Source organism: Sylvia atricapilla, chromosome 4, assembly GCF_009819655.1.
Source record: "Sylvia atricapilla isolate bSylAtr1 chromosome 4, bSylAtr1.pri, whole genome shotgun sequence".
NCBI classification, from domain to species: Eukaryota; Metazoa; Chordata; class Aves; order Passeriformes; family Sylviidae; genus Sylvia; species Sylvia atricapilla.
In genome coordinates this window covers 43,620,810-43,641,106 of record NC_089143.1, presented here as the reverse complement: position 1 = coordinate 43,641,106, position 20,297 = coordinate 43,620,810, and the positions used below count along the sequence as shown (strand labels likewise).

The following is a 20,297-nucleotide window of genomic DNA, read 5'->3' as shown; positions in this document are numbered from 1 at the left end:
ATAGTGTTTTTAGTATCATTTTAGAAAACAGGTATACAATGCTATAATCTGTAAATAATAGACTCCCCAAAAATATGAAGATTTTTTTCCCTTTGCACAGAAATCTACTTGAACATCAATATAACAATTACTACCGGTAGATGGAATTTTTATATCCATTTGGTAGTGATTTACACCAGTGTTTTCAAGGCTGCCAACAAGCAAATCCAGAAGGCAGGCAGCCAAAATTCCAGAAGAGACAACTGTCTTTTATTTTATAGCTTATGCTTTTTGAGCTTAATATGATTTTCCACTAACAAGTTCTGTACCTTCTCCAAAGTGCTAAAACTTGTGTGCAGAATTGCAAAGTAACAGAGCCTCTTCAAGGCAAGCTAATATTAAAGTCATGGTAAATTATAGAAGTTATACTGTTTTCTTAGGGGAAAAACAGTAAGGGTAAAAGAGCTGTGCATGATTTATTGCAGATACTTGTTTCAAGTTTTTGAGCTTGAGTATATATGACAACAATATATCAGCTAAGTGTTGTTTCCCATTTGATTAAAAAAATCAATAAATATGTAAGAGACAAGGAACAGATTGCTGTAACACTTAATAGGAGCACAAAGTATGCATTGGTTATATCACGGGCTTGATAAATAGGATGCAAATAATATCTACTCTTCTTTAAAAAGGCATAGAAAACAAGCTGAATTTGAAGAAGCTAAAAATGCACAAACAGAAACAGTTTTCTTGTTTTTCAAGAACTCTAGGAGGTGGGCGCCCATTAGCAAGGTGAGGTCCAAATATTGCCTTAATATGATTACTGATGCTTTTTAATTATTTGTAATGCTAATAGCAATAAAGCATTTGCAAGAGCCATATTAGCAAAGAAAAAATTACTCATCCATCAGCCTAGACTCTTTACATGAAATGAAGGTTTTGTTGTTACCTGCTTCATATCCATCAATGTGAAGGATGAAACAGTTTTGGTGTGCAAAGCATTCATTCTTCCACTGATCCTATGTTGGAAAGGTGACCCCTCTAAGGATGGCAAGTGCTCATTGCTCACCAGAGCAATAGCTGCCACTTGTCCATGACCATCTGAAACTAAAATCAAATTAGCAAAGTTGCTGACTTCACAGAAAAGGTAGCTCTGTGTGCCTTCTGATACTATAGCTGCACAGAAGTGAACATCCAAAGAACACCTTTCCTTGTATTAGAAATTACTTTATAACTTCAGACATATAAGTTAAAGCCAATCAGGTTGTATATAACATAATGCCAACAGAGAATAACATTCATTCTGAAATAACATCTTTAAGTTGAATCTCTGTTCAGATGTGAATTGTGAATGGCTCCTTTTTTTTTAATGGCTTCTCCCAGTGGAGTTTTTTGCCTGACTACAAAACTTACCATCCAATTTTCTTTCTCAGTTAAATTTGTCTTTCCCAATGAATTCCTAAGCTATGTCTCATTTCTGAGCCACAGCAGTACAAAGAACAAATGCCAGCTTTAAAAGAAGCACTCTTGCATAGCATCATGGATCCTGTTGCATGTGCAGGGTGCACAGTGTCAGCGTAGCCTCAGAAACAGGATCTTATTCAAAGACTGGTTATGAGCCCACAGGCTGCAATTGCTGACATGCATGCTTGAGGAAAAGCAGCCACTGCACACATGCTACTGATCCCACAAAATCACTCAGCCTAACCACACTGCATGCTTTTCCTCTACCTGTTATGACCTATACAATATCTACTCTGTACACACCCAACTTGTAGCAGATTCCTAGGTACCAATTAGACACTTCCTTATAGCCCAGTTTTAATACATGTGATGCAAAAGACTTTTAAACATATGGTGAAGAAAAAACAGAGTTATTCTAGATGTATTTTCTGTGTATTTTATTGAACAATATACAAGCATATACAGCATGTGTGTGTGTCTGGATATACATACGTACACTAAATGCCCTGTGTATAATACATACAAAAAACATGGCCAGATTATCTGGTCTTGCAGAGATCTTTGGTCCATCACAGAACCAAGGACCAGGGAGGAGGCATACACTACCTTCAGAATTGTAACACTGTCCTTTACAGCTGCCTGAGCAGCAGGGCAACCTCTGTAATATGACAAAAAGACAATAGATATCTATTTCAGATCTAGTAATAGAGAGTTTTTATCTTACCACTGGTTATTCTGTTTTCCAAAGGTGATCCATTATTCAGATTATTGTGAATAAATAATCTGACTTGAACCAGGAGACTTGAACCAGGAGATAAACAAAAGGTGCACAGAACCTGCTGAGTGGGTTCCACACCACAAAGATAGCTAAGAAAACCCACTGGGGAGCCACTGAAACCACACTAGGCCAAACAGATCGTTGAGACCCAGAGGCTGAGATGTGGGAAACCTAGGTAAACACTAGAGAAAGAGCTCAGAAGGAATCCTTGTTTTATTCTTTGCCCACCCCCCCAAACCTGCTGCAGTGACACATCCCTCCAGTACCCTCTTCTAATACCACTACAGAAGCAGTCAGAACCCACCAGTACAATAACAAATGTTTTCCACAACAAAGAATTATTTCCATTTATTTGTTATTAATGCATTTTGTAAGAAAAATTGTAAAATTGGTCCAACTGGCTATCAGGCACTTGGCTGGGTGTTTTACATAAGAAACCACAGTTGTGAGCTGAAAGAGAAGCCTCGTGCTCTCACTGTACTCTGGGAAGAAGAAGAGGTATAGTTACCAAATTTCTGACTATTTTATATTTTAACTTTTTAGGCTCATGAAAAAAAAAAAGAATACTAGTGATAAAGCTCTGTGAGGCACATTTTGCAGTTATAAAGTAACAAAATACATTTTAAGCCATATTTTTTACCACAAAATACTGCCAGTTAATAACCTAAACCTGAATTTCTTCTTCTGTTGTAAGTTCGTAGCTTGGATCAATACGACACGTGCCTATCATTTTCCCATCAGCTATTACTGGAGAAGCAGAAGGTGTCTGCACGGTAAGTAAAGACAAAGTAGGAGAAAATCTGGGGGTCATGGTTGCTGGAGGGTATCCATGATTATGGATAATGGGAGGATAAGGGTATTTATTAAAAGCTTGCCCCAACGTTTTATTTGGCATTCTTGGTGGCACTGTCCTTATGCCAGGCTGTGCTACTGACGTTATCAAGGGAGGAGGGAAAACAAGAGATTTCTTCTCCTTAGAGAAGCTGTGAATGTGAACATTTTCATCTTTCAGTTCTGCAATATCATTAAACACTGAGGCAAGAGGTAGAAATCTGGGTTCACAGCTGAGCACATAATCCCAGTTATAACCACCTCTGAGATCCTCATCAGAGATGCCAACATTTGCAAGCAAATCATGCCCAGAGTCTTTCCTATCTGACATCAGGACATAGTCTCTCGTGAGATCTGTCATTATGCCTTCCTCTTTTATTCCAATTTTCCTAAGCGTTTGAGACAAAATTTTATGTGCATAGGCTGTGTCACAGGCTTCTTCTCCACTTTCTCCTTTAATGGTCTGCACATTCTCCATGCTTTGCATGGTAGCTGTGACATCTGTTTCTCCAGACTGATAGGAGAACTGATCAGACTCTCTTGGGATCCCTGAATCTGGCATTTGTGAGCTGTGCTCTCTCAGCACTAAGCCAATGCTTTTTCTGCAAGGATATTCATAGATCCGTTTGATTTCCTCATCCTCTGCAGTCTCTCCTTCAGCAGAACCATGGCCACTAGAGTCTGAATGCCTGCAGGAGACATCATCATCCTTCCCCTCTCCAAGTCCTGCTAAGCTCAGCCATTTTGCTATAGAACCCATGGGAAGCATGCTGCTCTCAGTACTTTGGATTTTCTGGCAGTCCTCTTCTTCTCTTATTGAATTCACATCAGCAGCTGAAGAGGATACCGGGTTTTTTTTCACACAAGTATTTATGAAATCTTTCTGCTTATGTCTCAGAGCAAGTGTGATAAGACTGATGGCAAGCAGCAGGAACGCCATCAGTGAGATGGAAACACTCACTGTCAGGCTATGTGCTGACACTGTGGGATCACTCTCAGGAGAAGTGGAAACATTTACAAAAACAGTGCATACTGTGAACCTTGACACAATTTTGGGGCTATGAGCTCTTACCAACAATTTTAGAGTATCGTCATTCCTTTTGATACTGTTTTTCCTTCTGTGAACAGTCTGAGTCAAATAAATATTACCATTGGTTTGATTCACAGAACAGAATGGAGAAGGTTTTAGAAGGGAGTAATTAACAACTCCGTCCAGTCCACCGTCACTGTCTGATGCTGTCACTCTTCCAATCAACTGGCCTGCTTCATTCTTCTCAGGGAGATTAAAGAAATAATGCTCTTGTGTAAACACTGGGTCAAATTCATCTTTCCCCTCAATATCTACCTGAACTGTAGCGGTAGCCAGTGAATCCCCTTTGTCTTTTGCTTGGATTATGAGACAGTACCTATTTTGACTTTCATAGTCAAACATTTGCTTTGTATGAATATCTCCTGTTAAAGGATCAATGAAGAACATATCATGGTCTCCAGCAGCTTCATGATTAGCCAGACATGAAGACTGAATGGAGTAGGTAAGGTGCCCATAGGAGCCTTTATCAAAATCCAATGCACAAACAGCACATACAAAAGAAAAGGTAGGCAGATTTTCACTGACAGTGCAGCTCAGACTGGGAAACAAAAAAAGTGGGGCATAATCATTGTCATCTAGGACACTAACAAGAACAACAGCAAAAGCCGTATTTTGTACATCAGTTCCTCCATCCGTGGCTTGGATAACCAAAGTGAATTTCATGGTATCCTCATAATCCAGAGTTTTCATTAAATTTACAGACCCGGTTCTACCATCCAAGCAAAAATACCCTCTGTCATTTCCAGAGATGATGGCATAAGTGATATCTGCATTGGCACCTGCATCACAGTCTTTTGCTGAAACTTCAGTGATGTGACTGCCTATGGGGATGCTTTCTTTGACATGAACATGATACTCTGGGCTGCTAAATACTGGAGGATTGTCATTAACATCCAGCACAGTAATTTGCACTGTAGCAGTTGAATTCAAGGAGGGTGTTCCATGATCAGAGGCAAGGAGAATCAACTGGTGAGAAGCAGCTGTTTCCCTGTCAAGAGCACTGCTCAAAACAAGACTGCCAACAAGTTTGTAGGATGCTTCAGACCCCATGACACTTGTTTCCACAGAGAATAAATTCCCAGCGTTGGCACCAATAATCGAGTATTCAACAAACGTGTTTTCACGCGTCCAGTCACAGTCGATGGCTGAGAACAGCAGGACGCTTTCTCCAGCTGAGGCATCCTCACTCACACTGAGATTGTACAGGACCTTTGTAAAGCGAGGGGCACAGTTATTGACATCTTCCACGTGCACCTCTACAGAGGCAACTGCACTCAGAGGGGGACTGCCACCATCTGTGGCCTCTATCAGGAGATGAATAACGGAAATATTTTTCAGCTGCATAACTGGTTCTGTGGCAAACAGCGAACCTGAAAATAAAACAGAATTAACAAAAGCCCACACTTCACGGGCAAGTAAATGTGATTCCAAAGGCTGATTCTAAACAGTCAAATTTGAAAATGACCCAGCTGTAATGGCTCTACATAATGAAATAACTCTCTTGCATCTGGAGAGTAGTGGCTCAATGTCTGGATGGACATCAGTGACAAGTGGAATCCCCCAGGCACCTATACTGGGACCAGTACTGTTTAATACCTTCCTTAGTGACATAGACAGTGGGGTAGAGTGCACCCCCAGCAAATTTGCAGATGACACCAAGCTGAGTGCTGCTGTTGACATACCTGAGGGATGGGATGCCATCCAGGTGGACCTGGACAAGCTCAAGAAGTGAGTCCACGGGAACCTCATGAAGTTTAACAAAGATGAGTGCAAGGTCCTCTACATTTGGATTTCAACAAATAGTGGGGAAGAACGGATCGAGAGCAGCACTGTGGAGAAGGACTTGGGGGTACCAGTAGATGAATAACTGGATAACCCATCAATGTGCACTTACAGCCCAGACAGTCAAAAGCAGCATGGGCAGCAAGCAGGCAGAGGGACATGATTCACTCCCTCTGCTCTTGTTGGAGCCCACCTGGAGTGCTGCATCCACCTCTGGAGTTCCCAGCAAAAAACCCACATGGACCTGTTTGAGCGAGTCCAGAGGAGATCATAAAAATGATCAGAAGACTGGAGCCCCTCTCCTATGAGAAAAGGCTGAGATAGTTCAGCCCAGAAAAGGCTCCAGGCAGACCTTATTTTGGCCTTAAAGAGGGTTTATAAGGATGGGGACAGATATTTTAGTAAGATCCTTTGCGATAGGACAAGGTGTTATGTTTTTTAATCCAAAGAAGGTAAATTCAGATCAGATATTTGAAATAATTCTTTCCCATGAGGGTGGTGAAACGCTGGAACACATTGCCCAGAAGTGGATGCCCCATCCCCAGAAACACTCAAGGTCAGGTTGAACAGGACACTGAGCAACCTGACCTGTTTGAAGATGTCTCTGCTCATTGCAGGAGGGTTGGATTAGATGACCATTAAAGATCACATCTAAACCATCCATGATTCCAAGAAATCATAGCTAATGCTGTGAAGGCAAGACTTCCCCTCCGTAATGCAGTATCATATACACATACTGCATTTAGACCAGAAAAAATACACACGGTTCAGGGACAAACTGAGAACTCCAGTCTTTGATGCGATAGTTTCCCAGTGATAATGGCAGATACAGCAAAAACACAACGGACTTTGGCCACTACCAATTTCCAGAACTCAAGTAATCACTTGCAACATGTGAGAAAGCAACAGCACTCTTCAATTTATACTTCAAAAATTGAAATAATAAACCATGCAGACTCACCATTCTTGTGATCAATGGAAAATCCCTCAGAGGAAGAGAGGATTTTGTAGGAAATCATTCCATTACATTCAGAATCCCTATCTGTGGCAGAGAGTGTCAGAAAAGTGGCATCCATAGAAATGAACTCTGGCAAGATCACCTGACATATAAATCAAAAATAGAGCTTAATAAAAGATTTTAGACATTAAAAACTTTGTCTTTATTTGATCTTATTTTCTTCTGGGACAAAACCAGAAAGAGCTGATACACTGAAAACTATGCCATCAATAATCCAAAATGCATAGTAAGCTTTAAACAGTAGTAAAATCCATCTAGTTCATTATGACAGCAATTTCAGAGAATAAATGAACCATTTTTTTCAAGAGTACACGTATGGACTACAATTAAAGGCTTTTCCCCTTGCTTTCAAAAACCCATTCATTTCCATACATGGAATACCGTCTGCAGTCTCTGTCTGGAGTATATGACTGAAGATTTAAAAAAACCAATATATGCATCCTGAAAATTCCAGCACAAGGGCACTTAATCATCACTGGATTATTCCTTGAATTTAACTTTTCAAAATGCTCCCTTTTTTTCTTCTAGGAAACCAAGAAAGTTCATTCCATTTTTATGAATATTCATTGTTTCAAGCCCAGATACAGCACTTTTGTGACCAAAATTTCCTTCCACCTTATAAATCCAATTTCAAATGAACAATTTGATATAGCAGCTACCTCTGTCATAATTCGAAGTGTTAGTTTAAGTAATTTAAACAAAGAGATTATATGTATATAATAACCACATACATATATTAAACCATATATGAGGAGCATAAATATGAAAACACTTGAAGGAACAAGGGTAAAATACAGGATGATGAATAGGGAATTATACATATCATCAACCAAAAAGAAGCAGTGTATCTTACTTGCCAAGCAACACATCAAAACGTCAGGACTGTGGAAAGAGAAGCTCAGCAGTTTACATTAAAATAGTAAATAGAGCTACACTGTTTTGAATCTATTAATAATGTTCCCTATAATGTCTGCTCCAATCTACAAAAAAAATTTCTAGCACTTGCAGAAGCAAGTACTTGCCTAAACTGCTCTCCAAAATCAGGCACATATGAGGGTTGAGGAAAATTAAGGTCTAAAAATCACTTGAGTGTTACTAGTGTATTTTTTCCAGAATGTAGATTTATGATTTTAGTAGGAAATTTACACAGATTTTGTCCACTTAGGCACCCAAAAGTTTCACAGGTGCCTACAGTTTGTCCCAAACTACTGTGCCTGCACATGCTCAGAGGTTGAAAATTCTTTACTAAACCAAATGTTTAGACTTTTTTCTTTACTAAAACTGTCTGAGACTTACAAATGGAGCATTATTAAATCCAAGTCTTCTGCAGTGCCTCAAATTTTTGGCTCTGAGGACATCTACCACACACAGAAAGCACCAAGTCAAACAGCTCAGTTCACAGGATTGCAGAATGGCTGGGGCTGTTTGGCATCTCCAAGGTGCAATCCTTGGTCAGAAGGGAGTCACCTAAAACAGGGTGCCCACAACTGCATATTGCTGAGTTTTCTCCAGAGACAGAGACTCCCCAACCTCTCTTGACAACCTGTGCCAATACTTGTCACTGTTAAGAGTCTGAAGAAAAAAAAAAAAAAAGTGTTTCCTGATGTTTAAACAGAATTTTTTGTACACCCATTTGTGCCCACTGCCTCTTGTCCTGCCACTGGACACAACAGAGAAGACTTTGGTTTGCCCATCTTTACTTGCCCATGCTAGTTATTTACACAGATTGGCAAGACTGAGCCTTCTCTTCCCCAGGCTGAAATGTCCATGCTCCAGGCTCTCCTGGGCCTTAGCCCAAGTTGCACAAACCCACACCAACAAGTCCTAAGAACACAAAACCTCTGGCAACTTACTTTCCCTGTGGCTATTTTATTAAGGCTTAGACTGGAAATTCAGAAACATTTCTTTACACAGAGGGTAGTCAAACACAGAAACAGGTTTCCCCAAGAGGCGGTCAATGCCCCAAGCCTGTCCATGTTTAAGAGGCATTTGGCCAATGGCCTTAACAACATGTTTTAGCTTTTGGTCAGCCCTCAAGTGGTCAGGCACTTGGACAGGATGATATTTGTACACCCCATGCATCCCAAACTATTCTATGACTCAGTGATTCTGTTTTTACATATGCTCCATTTTCTTTAATCTCCACTTTTCTGTACAGCCCACAGCTGTCCATAGTCACTAAAAGAGATTTGTTTTCACTGTCGGACAACTTCACTTCTACAACAGTACAGCAGTTCAAATGCTTGTCCAGGAGCACAAAAGCTTAGCTCTGTACTCTCCTCAGTCTCAGGGGATGTTGGGGAGGTCAAAACTCATATCCATCACTCTCTAGGTGAGTACCATTGCTGTAAGGCAGCATTACACATAGCAAAATTTATGTGCATCATCTACCATAGGGGCATTTACTACACCTCTGTGGACCTGGGTAACTGAAAATGAAGAAATTTATGCCATAGTAACAGGGCCAGTATAAAGGTACCAACTTGTTTAGCATTCTCTCAGAAGAAAGAGTTCGGAACACTGGACCCTGCTCCCTAAACTGGACTGGATTGTATCCAGTAACTCCTAGTAATGAATGCATCATTTATGGAAGGCAGCTAGCATTCACACCAATTGCCTTCTGAAGACAGAAACCACAAACACTGAAATGGAATAGTTTCCTCAGTCCTTTTAGTAGAATTCTTAGGAAGGGGCTGGAGGTCCCTAGGAGAGCTCTGCTCTGTTTCTGCTCAATAATAGTTTGCAGACAGCTTTCTTCTCAGTGCTCACATGCATTTTAAGACAAATATTAACAAGCACTCCTACTATTTATCATCCTATATGGAAAGATACCATATGCGGATTGTCCATCTGCCATGTTCTCACCTGATAAAAATCTTGAGTAAACACTGGAGGGTTATCATTGATGTCCAAAACAAGGATAGTGAGTTCTGCTTCTGTTTGATGCACAGAATCTGAAACTATGATATGCAGTGTATACACAGCAGTTTCTTCAAAATCTAATGGTTCCACCACTATGATGACACCAGTGTGTTGATCGATGGCAAATTTCATTTTAGGACTATTATCATAAATAAAACCAAACTGAAGTGCTGGCCTGGAGTCTGCATCACTTGCTGACACTTGAGTCACTATAAAACCAGGCAGGGCATCTGAAACAATAATTTGGAGAACAACTCAGAATTAAAAGATAATGTTACAATTTCTGAAAATTTTGCCTATTTTATAATATTGGATCTTGCAAATAAGTAATCTTTCCATATAGCTTTTGATGTATTTAAACTTTGTGTTTTACAATAATCACAATATCCAGAAAAGCTATGGAAACAGTAGTGGCTTTCTTCAAAGGTATGTGCTGTATCCCAAATTTAATTTGGGTTTTCTTTAGACTTTCCCAGATCCAGTGTAGCCATAAGAGTTTCTTCATCAGCAATAGGAACTTACATGGTTTTCCACAAGCATTTAGCTGACATGTATTTACTGAACAATGGCACAAGAAGAGTTAACTGAAGCATCAGAGACCCCGATCTGTGTAGAACCAGTAAATGCAATTCTGGAGCTTTTTCAAAGGAGGAGAAGGCCACTAGAGAGAAACAAAGTCTTCAGAAGACTTATATGGCACAGCAATATGAAGAGATCAAGGTATAATCCTACGAGACTGAGAAACTGGATACAGACAGCTTTTGTCATGGGCTGATTTGACAGTGCCAGTGCTACCAAACTGAACCTATTAGTGATCATTTTACAAAGCCTGGAACTAACAGAAGCTAAACCATTTCTCATTTGCACGCCTGGGGCACAAAGCCTCAAAAATACTGTGCCATGTCCTAAAGCAAGTGTTATTAAACAGAATACAAAAAAAATAATTTAGTAATCAGCAGTTTATAGCTGCTGTGCATCTATAAATTCTGTACTTGTCATTACCAGTGGCAAGCAAATTTAGAAAAGACTAAAACATATCAGAAAAGACAAATTTGATCTCTTTTGTTGACAGGAGTACTGGTGTTTATCATTTTTCTGCTGTGTATCTTAATGCACTCATATGTATGATGCTTGTATTTGAAAATTACAGGCTCAGGACTCAAGCTATGCAGAGCTGAGCTAATGTCACACAACACACAAGTTATATGCTGGGATAAGGACTCCTGAGTCCTTCTCTTAATGAATATCAACTGGATCTAGCTATGGAGTTTGATTAACATTTCATTCAAATTTATAGGAAATATTTCTTTCATCACAATGAAGTTCAAAATGTCTCCTTTGTAGCTGGTTTTAACACCAAACATTTTTATTGGAGAAGAGCAGAAATCAAAGACATATGAAGAGTACAAAACTGAAAACGAACATATAAAAGTTGTATTTCTGCAGATTTTTCCCTCCTTCTGAATTGCCTATGGTTTTATTGCAAACTGCTTTTAAACAAAATGTCTAAATATTAAAAATAATGCCTCTGAGAATAAAAGCAGATCACAGTTTGCTTTGATATTTCATCTTTAATACCATCCATTATAGTTTTTACTACAGTTGTTTTGGTTACACAAATCACCAAAAGCATTAAATCATTATCTGAGAATTCCTAGCCTTAACAAAATTTAGCTGTGCTTTCACACTTACTTTCTGGGACCTTCACTTCACCTAGTGGTTGGATGACTGGAGCATTGTCATTAACATCTAACACTTGTATCTTCACAATGCTCGTAGCAGATAGTCTGGGGTTTCCTTTATCAGCAGCTTGTACAACCAACCTAGAATCAAAGGAGGCACTAATTGTCACTTTTGATCAGAAATCACTGAATTATCCATTATGATTATAAGCAGGGGAAGTTTTAAACCCAAAAAGATTAGCCATTTCTGTTCCTCACTGCAACTCCTAAACTCCATCTTTCTGTAAAGGTTCACTGTGCAGTTTCACTTTTTGGTTTTGCAGGAAAAATGTCCAGGAGATTCTACATGGCAAAAGAATGGTAAAATCATACAAAGAAAAGGAATTTTTCATCTAGACTCATTTAACCCAATTTCATATCAAATGTAAGTGGTTAAACAACTCTTTCAATTAAGACATAGTTCTCCCATTGGTAATTCAGAGCAGGAATTAAAATCTAAGTACCAAATTTACATTTGCAGAAACCTGACTCTTTTCATTGTTTATAATGGGACAAAAGGGAAAATCGGAAAATACAAAAACCAAAATAGTATTCAGCCAGAATGCCTGCAGACACAGAGTAGGCCTTCTATTACATTATAAATGCAAGTGATAAAGTGAAAACCTTGAATACATGTGCCATTTGACAATGGCAAATTTCCCACTGATTTTAGTGGGATCAGAATCTTGCTGTCAGATTAGGTGAGTTTTGACAGTACACTTCCATTTCACATTTGCACAAGAACGTGTTGTAAATTCTGTGAACAACCTTTTCATTTCCACAAGCAATGCTGCAAAGAAAACGGTAAGCAGCAACATGATAAACATGGATAAAATGTTTACTCTTTGGGGGAAGCAGCTTCTCAAAAATAAAAAGTAAATGTAAGCTAAGATTATTTGGAAGACTCTACCACTTCCCTGTATTCAAAATTAAATCTAACTCCACAGGTGATCTTTAAAAAAAACCAAACCAAACAAAACCAAATACCAAAAAACACAAACCAAAAACCAAAAAAACCCCCACAAAACAAAACAACCCAAACCGAGTTATGCTAAAGGATATACAGGTCAAAGCTGAGCATCTCAATTAAGTGTTTCATGTATTAACAACTGTTTTCATGTAGCACCTTTTTTTTTTTTTTGCCTCCCCAAAGATCTTCTAAACACTTTATTTCTCCCTCTTTCTTCTAAGTAACAGTAAAAACTTTGAAATAGGTATTACTTCCTAAATGTTCACTTGACAGTATGGAATACCAAGGCTGTAACTCAAGCTGTGGCTTGCAGCATTTCCATTCTTTAACCACACCAGCTCTGCTCTGGGTATGCTTGTGGTTTCTGATCTGAGAGAAGACAACTTAAATTGCAGGCTTGTATTCAATCAGTGACCATGCATAATTCCATATAGAAAATGTATTTTTCTAGAATGAATATTGGTAAGGTATACATATGGAAATATTTTACTAAAAATAATCACTTTCTAAGGTTTCAGGAAAAAAACCTTCTCATAAAAACATCTTAGCCAAGGCATTAAAATTAAGGTTCTGTCAACACTTTCATTATAAACCCCATTGTAAGGGACTTAGAACTTCTGGGGATGAAAATGTTCAATTCAGATCCATAAACAACTCCTTGCAAATTGGAAAAAACCAATGATAACATTTTGACATCAAATAGGAAGAAAGTTTTGAAAGCTTCTTTTGCTATTTACTTTTCACCTAACAATGTACAGATTAATGACTTATTTTAGAGACAAAGAATATAAAGCTACAGATTCTCTGAACAAACTGTCAAACTGGAAGTCTAGAATTCGAACAGAAATACTGAAATACACCAGGCTCCCAGTTAAAGAGAGATATGAGAATTATTATGCTCCCATGTACAACATTTCACCAACAGTTAACAGCCTTCCTTTGAAGGACATATTCCAGGTGTTCTTTTGAAGTACTAGTTACAAATGTATTATGCTATTTAAGCTTTTGAAAATCAGAATTGATTATTTTGATTCAAGGAAAAACTGAAAAAACCCTCCAAATTAAGTGCCCCATGTATTAAGTTAAAACAAAATGTTTTGGGGACATTATTATCAAATCAGTCTGATATTAAAAACAAAACCAAAAACAACAACAACAAAAACCAAAAAACAACAACAAACAAACAAACAAAAAAACCCCCCAAAAAACCAAAAAAAACCCAAACACCAAAAACACAAAAAAACAAAAAACCAAAACAAAAAAACCCTAATTTCTCAATCTTCTTGGATGTGGTTTTCTACAAGTTGATCTCATTCATAAGGATTCTTATTGGATGTTTCAAACTTTGAGGCCCCACAGGACAGGAAAACTTGCAGTATTTTAATTCATACTGCAACCAGATGGAAAAAAATGTAATTTCTACTGACACACACACAGAAATAATACTTTTTGTGGAGATTGCAGTACTTAAAATGGGCCTATTAATAATCTCTATAGTCATATTTTCTTTTCAAGGCATTATTTATTTGCTTTCTCATTCAAACTGTGGCATGACCCATAAGGAAAAACTGTCATGTCCCCTTGACCATATTTATTCAGAGTTTCTGAAAAACAGGAAAGAAATAATACTTAGTGCAAGACATGTTATAGATGGAAACAGTTTAAAAAGAGTCTTTATCACATTATTGAGTAGAGATTTTGAACTATATACTAACTAAAAACTAGAACATATCCCTATTTTTTGGATTTGATTTGAATGTTTTTATAAAGAACATTTTCTGAGAGGGAATGGCTGTACAGTTATTAATAAACTAAAATCCAGGAACTGTCATTGTTTCTATTATGAATGATCCCATTTATATCAATAAGTTTTTCATTGATTAAACTAGATTATATTTCTTTCTCTAAATTTGGTAAGTACACAAAAATCTATAGTACAAATGGGCAGCTTTAGTGCTGTTCTCAGTGCTGTCTGGCTTGCACCCAGGTTCTGGATAATGGGTAATGGATATCAACAGGAAACTATGAAAACTGGACAAAAAGAACACTTTTTTCTGAGAAGCTTACGTACAAACCTGTAAGACGAAGAGCTTTCATAATCGAGGCCTGTATTAGTCGCTAGAATTCCTCGTGCTGAATCAATTAGAAATGTTGCATTTTCATTACCAGATAAAATTGAGTATTCAGTTTCTCCATTCAGGCCACTGTCTAGGTCAGTTGCAAATACCTGTTTGTGAGCAAACCTGAGGCTTAATTAAAAACAGTAGAATGTGATTTCAGAAAGAAAACCCTTATACTACAGTCAGATATTTCTGATTACTTTCCTTTTGACTGCACATATTTAAATAAATCAACATCTTTGTCCCCAGCTTGAGTGTCGTGTAAGGTCACAAAATCTGCTCATGAACTGCAATGGGTGGCACATGAATGAGAAATTTGAAATTCAGCTACATAAAGCATTACATCTGAATGCAATAATTTTACTATTAGGCTGCTCTTAGAATGTTCTCCCTGTTGAGCACTTAAAAATGCAATTTCTCAGTAGTACAGGACTGACCTTTAAAGTATTGCTGCTATACAAAGAGATAAAGGATAAAAAAATTAAACTACTAAGCTTTCAGAGCTTTCATGGAATAGTTCATTAATTTCCTTTTAAAAATACCAATCAGAAAATGTAAAAAGGGCAGAGGCAATGTATAAAGATTTGACAACAGAAAAAGGAACATTCAGCAGCAGTGAACAGGTTTCTTAGAGTCCTCTTACTCTTTGAAGAGTCATTTTTCTATTTTTTTGGTTGCTGAACAAGCAGCCTAATGAGTCTGGGATCCAAAACATAGTAGAGGCAATCAGTCAGATTGAATAAAGGAAACATAATAGAATGTATTCTGTCATAAAATTTTGATTACACATCTGGCTTGACTGCCTTTTGATTTTTCTCCATTCCTGGACATATGTTTCTCTAAATACAGTGTCCATCAGTTTCTAATCACTTTGCCCTGGAGGCATTTGTAGCTTTTCATTTATTTATTCTCTAGAGAAGGAATATCTTTAGTACCTAACATGACCCTCATCGTGACCTGACTTGCAATGCAAGAACATGTACCGAGGAAATTATGTGTTCTTCTAGTCCAACTGATGTCTTCTTTTGCTCTAACATGGCCAGCTGGAAACATTTTGGGAGAATGGATCCATTCAGAGGAAGAAGTGTTTGCACATTTAAATTAAGACAAGCTGCTCTTAAGGCATCAGATTTTAAATTGAACACTTGGGTTTGAGTCTACTAGTCTGATGAGTAGAAATTATTCTTTTTATTGCTATAGTCCTTTCTGTAGAGGCATTAATACAAGACCCAGCCTATATTGTACCAGAATCACAGATTTGAATGGCATTTTTCAATTGCTTGAAGATAGAAACAGAATTTTTTAAAAAAGAAAATTTAAATTCCAGGTGCACAGTTATTAAGAACATACAGAATTCTCTTTCAACTTCACAGACCTGAATAAATTATCTGATATGACATGTGGTCCAGAAAAAAAAATATTTTTAGATACCCAAGGAGAGTAGTAGCAACATCAAGAACCCCACTACAAGTTTTTAGGACAGAATGGTCCAAACAGACCTAGCAGGACTAGTGATGAACAGATCAGCCAAACTTGTTTTTAACTACAGCACTGTGCTTGGGAACATACACTTCCACTTACCTGTATGATGTCTGTTTTAGGACTCTGGCCTTCCCATACCGATGCTTTGTAATAGCTCTGCTCAAATTTAGGTGCATTGTCATTCACATCTTGAATCAAAACTGTCACTCCACAGAATACTGAATTGAAGCTATTTTCAGCCACAACTGTAAGATGTGTTTTACTCTTTACTTCATAATCAAGGTACTTTGGCTCTTTTACTGTGATTATGCCTGGTTTATTACAAGAAAAAAAATCCCAAGATGTGACACACTCATTCAGGAAAAAGCATGTACAAATGCAGTTTTGAAACTCCTGGCATAGTTGGTCACCTCCATTGAACACATGATGGAATTCCAGCAAGTTTGCCATTATGTCCTTTTTCTACCAACCATCATCCCACCATGCTAGTTACTGAATAAATCTTGGGTAGCTAAGTTTTCACCAACCACCACTACAGTGGCAATTTCCTAAAACTAAACGAATTTTCTAGCAGAGGAACAAAGTGTCTGCATGATGTTTCCTCCTAGGCACATGACCATGAGACAGCCACAGCAGAAAAGATTCTTGTCCCTCATCAGTGACTACCCCTCCATCAAAATCCACATCAGGCAATAGCTGTAGCAATTTCTGTATCTGACTGACACACAGGCAAAACACTCATTCCTCCTGGTGCACTGAGCTCCCTCCTCTGAGATGTTATTCTATCAAAAATAAACAAATAATGAGACTTATTGAGATGACAGGCACAACTGGCCACCTCCACGCTAAACACGAAATGTCCTTAGAAATCTGAAGTCATTGTTTCAATGTTTAGGAACATACTCATAATTCTCCATTAAATCTAAGCATAAAAGACACTTGATTTGTATATTAATTTTCATTAGAATTTAAATTCAGTTTTGCATGGACTTTTCATTAGTAATGTCATGAATCTTATTATCCCAAACTTGAGCTATCATAAGAGTACATGAACTGTGGCTCTCCAAACTGGTGCCTTTTTTTTTTTTTTTTTTTTTTTTTTTTTTTTTTTTTTTTTTTTTATTTTCTAGGATAAGCAAAGATTAACTATTGCTTATGGACCTGCATCTTGAGCATAAAAGTTTCACAGGTGTTTTATTTTCAGCACAACACTTAAAAATATCACATTCTGTTTACAGAGAAAAGAAAACAGACAATGACAGAAGAAATACACTTGCAGATGGCAGACAGCAAACTGAAAGGCTCTAGTGTAGAGTGAAACAAATAATCAAGTTTGAGGTACACCACCTAGGAGGAAGATGTGAAAGAACCAGAGATGCTCATTCTTAAGAAGTGCACTTGAAGAAAAAACAGGACAACAGCCTCCAAATATGTAAACAATAGGGGGTTTGCCTTTGTCTTATGTCTACTCTTAATAGATTATGAAGTAATAAGTTCAAAACATTTCAGCAAACATTCAGATAAATATGAGTAAAAACTTTAAACTGCCAAGACTTCTGCAGACTTTTGAGAAGGTTTGCAGGATCACTGTCCCTGACAGTACAAGGTTTTTAAGGTCAGTACAAATTTCTGCCAGATTTTAACACAATTGATTCCCCTCCTGCATTGAAGGACAGACTAGTTCAAAGACAGACTAGTCTTTGAGTCATCTCCTACTCTACTTTCTACAATTCTACAGTATAATAAAAAATTACAATGTTAGAAAGTCTTCTCCAAAGTGTGGTTAATTAACATTCGTGCTTGAAAAGGCAAGTAGAGCAGACCTTTGGCTGTTCAGAACATGTATTACAGACAGGGTATTGATACAGCTCAAAATACTCCTGCTGTAGAAGCAATGGGTAGAGAATTACTGATGTCAAAATTATGCTAATGTAAGCACTGCTCTTAAAAAGTCCTCGAAGGTTGAACTTCAATTAATGTTTTCTATGAAACAGAAGAAAGGCTTCAGAGAAAAGGAAACAGAAGAAACCACAACGGATCAAATGTCTCAAAAGAAGACTTGTGACACATTCCCTGCTATAGAAATTCCACTCCTGTTTGTGAAGAGAGTACTTATGAGACTCTTCAAAGCATCATGTATCCATTTTTCAGCCTAGCTTGATTAAAAAAAAAAAAAAAAAAAAAAAAAAAAAAAAAAAAAAAAGAAAATCCCATTTAAATTTTAGTTCTTTTTGAAGGTGATACTGGAAAAGATTCACTTCCTCAGCAAAAAAACTGTCTGGGTCAAAGATGTCCTTTAAGGCTAATCTCTCTAGTTTTATTTCAGTGAAATAAGGAGGACTTGAAAAATCAGAAGTATGCACTTCAAGAGCCCCTCATCTAAGAGAATTATTTTAGTGGTATGCCATTTGATGTCTGGAGACATCAGGATAATCAAAGGTTAAAGCTTTCAGAAACTCAGGGATAAAGCTATTTATTAAGGGTAGAAACTATTTACACTGTTTCTGAGGAAAACTGCTTACACTGTCCATATGCCATCCCAAGAAGAGAGACTGCAGCTATTCAGAAGGCAAACTTATTGCAGATGTTTAGGAGTTGAGAGGTAACCAGAGTAGCTGTGCTCTCTTATGAGCCTTAGAGAAGAACATATAAATGTAACAGGGAACACCGCACTCTCCTGTACCTGGAATTCCTGACTGAAGAGCAGGTGAAAGCAGAACTGCTGCAGAACACAAATACAATCACAAAATAGTTAACAGACTTGACTTTAAAATGTGTTGAGGTTTGCCTGAAACAAGGAGCATCAAAATCATCAAGAGTCTAATGCTTCCACATTAGAAGTGTTTTGAAGGATTTTGTTTGTTGAGTTTTTAGGAAATTCTATGATGAGAAACAAGATGGAATCTCAGCTTGGATCACAAAGCAGTAGTTTATCAAATCCCAGCACCTGGTGATCAACAGTAAATCGGAACTGAGCATTTTAAACAGGTATACTGGTGTTCAATTTCTTTTTACCCCAAGTTTACAACAGTGTCTGGATTTACTAATGACCTTCTCATTGTAACAGAATTATTACTAGGGAGTACTCTTAAGATATCTAGCCCTTGTTCTTGTGGTAAGAACGTATTAATGCTCCAAAGTACACACAGACACATGAAAAAATTATAAAATGTACCTGTAACAGGGTGTATGGAGAATAGTTCCTGGTCACCAAAGATGCTGTATTTTATGTCTTCTCCAGTAAATTTGTGTTCATAGGCTTCTACTGTTAGAAGCGATGTACCTATGGAAGCAATAAGACATTTTCATCATGACCACTCTAGAAGGTTTTGTTTTAATTTTATAGTATTGGCATTAATAACAGATGCACAAATACATACTAGGTTAAGTGATCATCCATTAGTTTAGTAGACAGTAAGAATAATTCTCCATGATTTTTCCTATATTACAGATTCATAGACAAAGCACTGTCTATCCTTCCTTCCTCAGTAAATTACACATCTGATAATAACTTTACCTGCCTAAATAGAATTATGAGATTTAACATTTCCTAACTGCAAATGCACAGGAATCATTTGAGTTCTCTCTTACCTGAAGTCATATCTAATTTTGGGGGATTTTGGTGCATCTTGTCACCCACAAATGACCAGAAAGATCTTATTTTTTCTCCATTTATCAGGATTCAATTTGGGTTTTTGAACAGTACCTTAAATTAAACAACCTTCAGAATTTTAATTAGCCACATTTTGACAAAGAGAAAGAAAAGATGAAACTACGTGCATAGGTATATGCTAATTCACATAGAATCTAAATTCCATGAAAAGACCAATAGTTCAATATAGAATGCAGGAGACATGAAATAAAAATCCTGTTTGGAATAGAATAAAAGGGAAAATGTGGAACTCAATAAATTATCCTGCCCAGAATCATCACATTTAACAAAAATATAGCAAGTTTAAAGGCATTATCAAAACCTCCAAATAATTATTCTTTTCAAACGACTTAGGAAATTGTCTAGCATATATGACCATTGATTTTAATGTTTATAGTTATTTAATTAAATTGTAATTGATTCCATGCAACTGTGATAGAATGAAGCAACCTGAGTTCTTTCAAACAGCATTAGAGGCAACTAATTAT

The 20,297-nt window shown here is 37.4% G+C and overlaps 1 protein-coding gene across 1 annotated transcript in view; it reads right to left on the bottom strand.

The window, feature by feature from the left end:
* Window positions 1–2,241: 2,241 nt before the first annotated feature.
* The window catches only part of DCHS2 (dachsous cadherin-related 2), a 60,895-nt gene continuing 42,839 nt past the window's right edge, over window positions 2,242–20,297 (bottom strand). Inside the window, 7 exon segments of the mRNA XM_066317692.1 lie at window positions 2,242–5,512; window positions 6,886–7,024; window positions 9,808–10,094; window positions 11,557–11,687; window positions 14,631–14,782; window positions 16,257–16,468; window positions 19,333–19,440. Coding sequence (XP_066173789.1) covers window positions 2,886–5,512; window positions 6,886–7,024; window positions 9,808–10,094; window positions 11,557–11,687; window positions 14,631–14,782; window positions 16,257–16,468; window positions 19,333–19,440 — 3,656 coding nt within the window. The 3' untranslated portion in view covers window positions 2,242–2,885.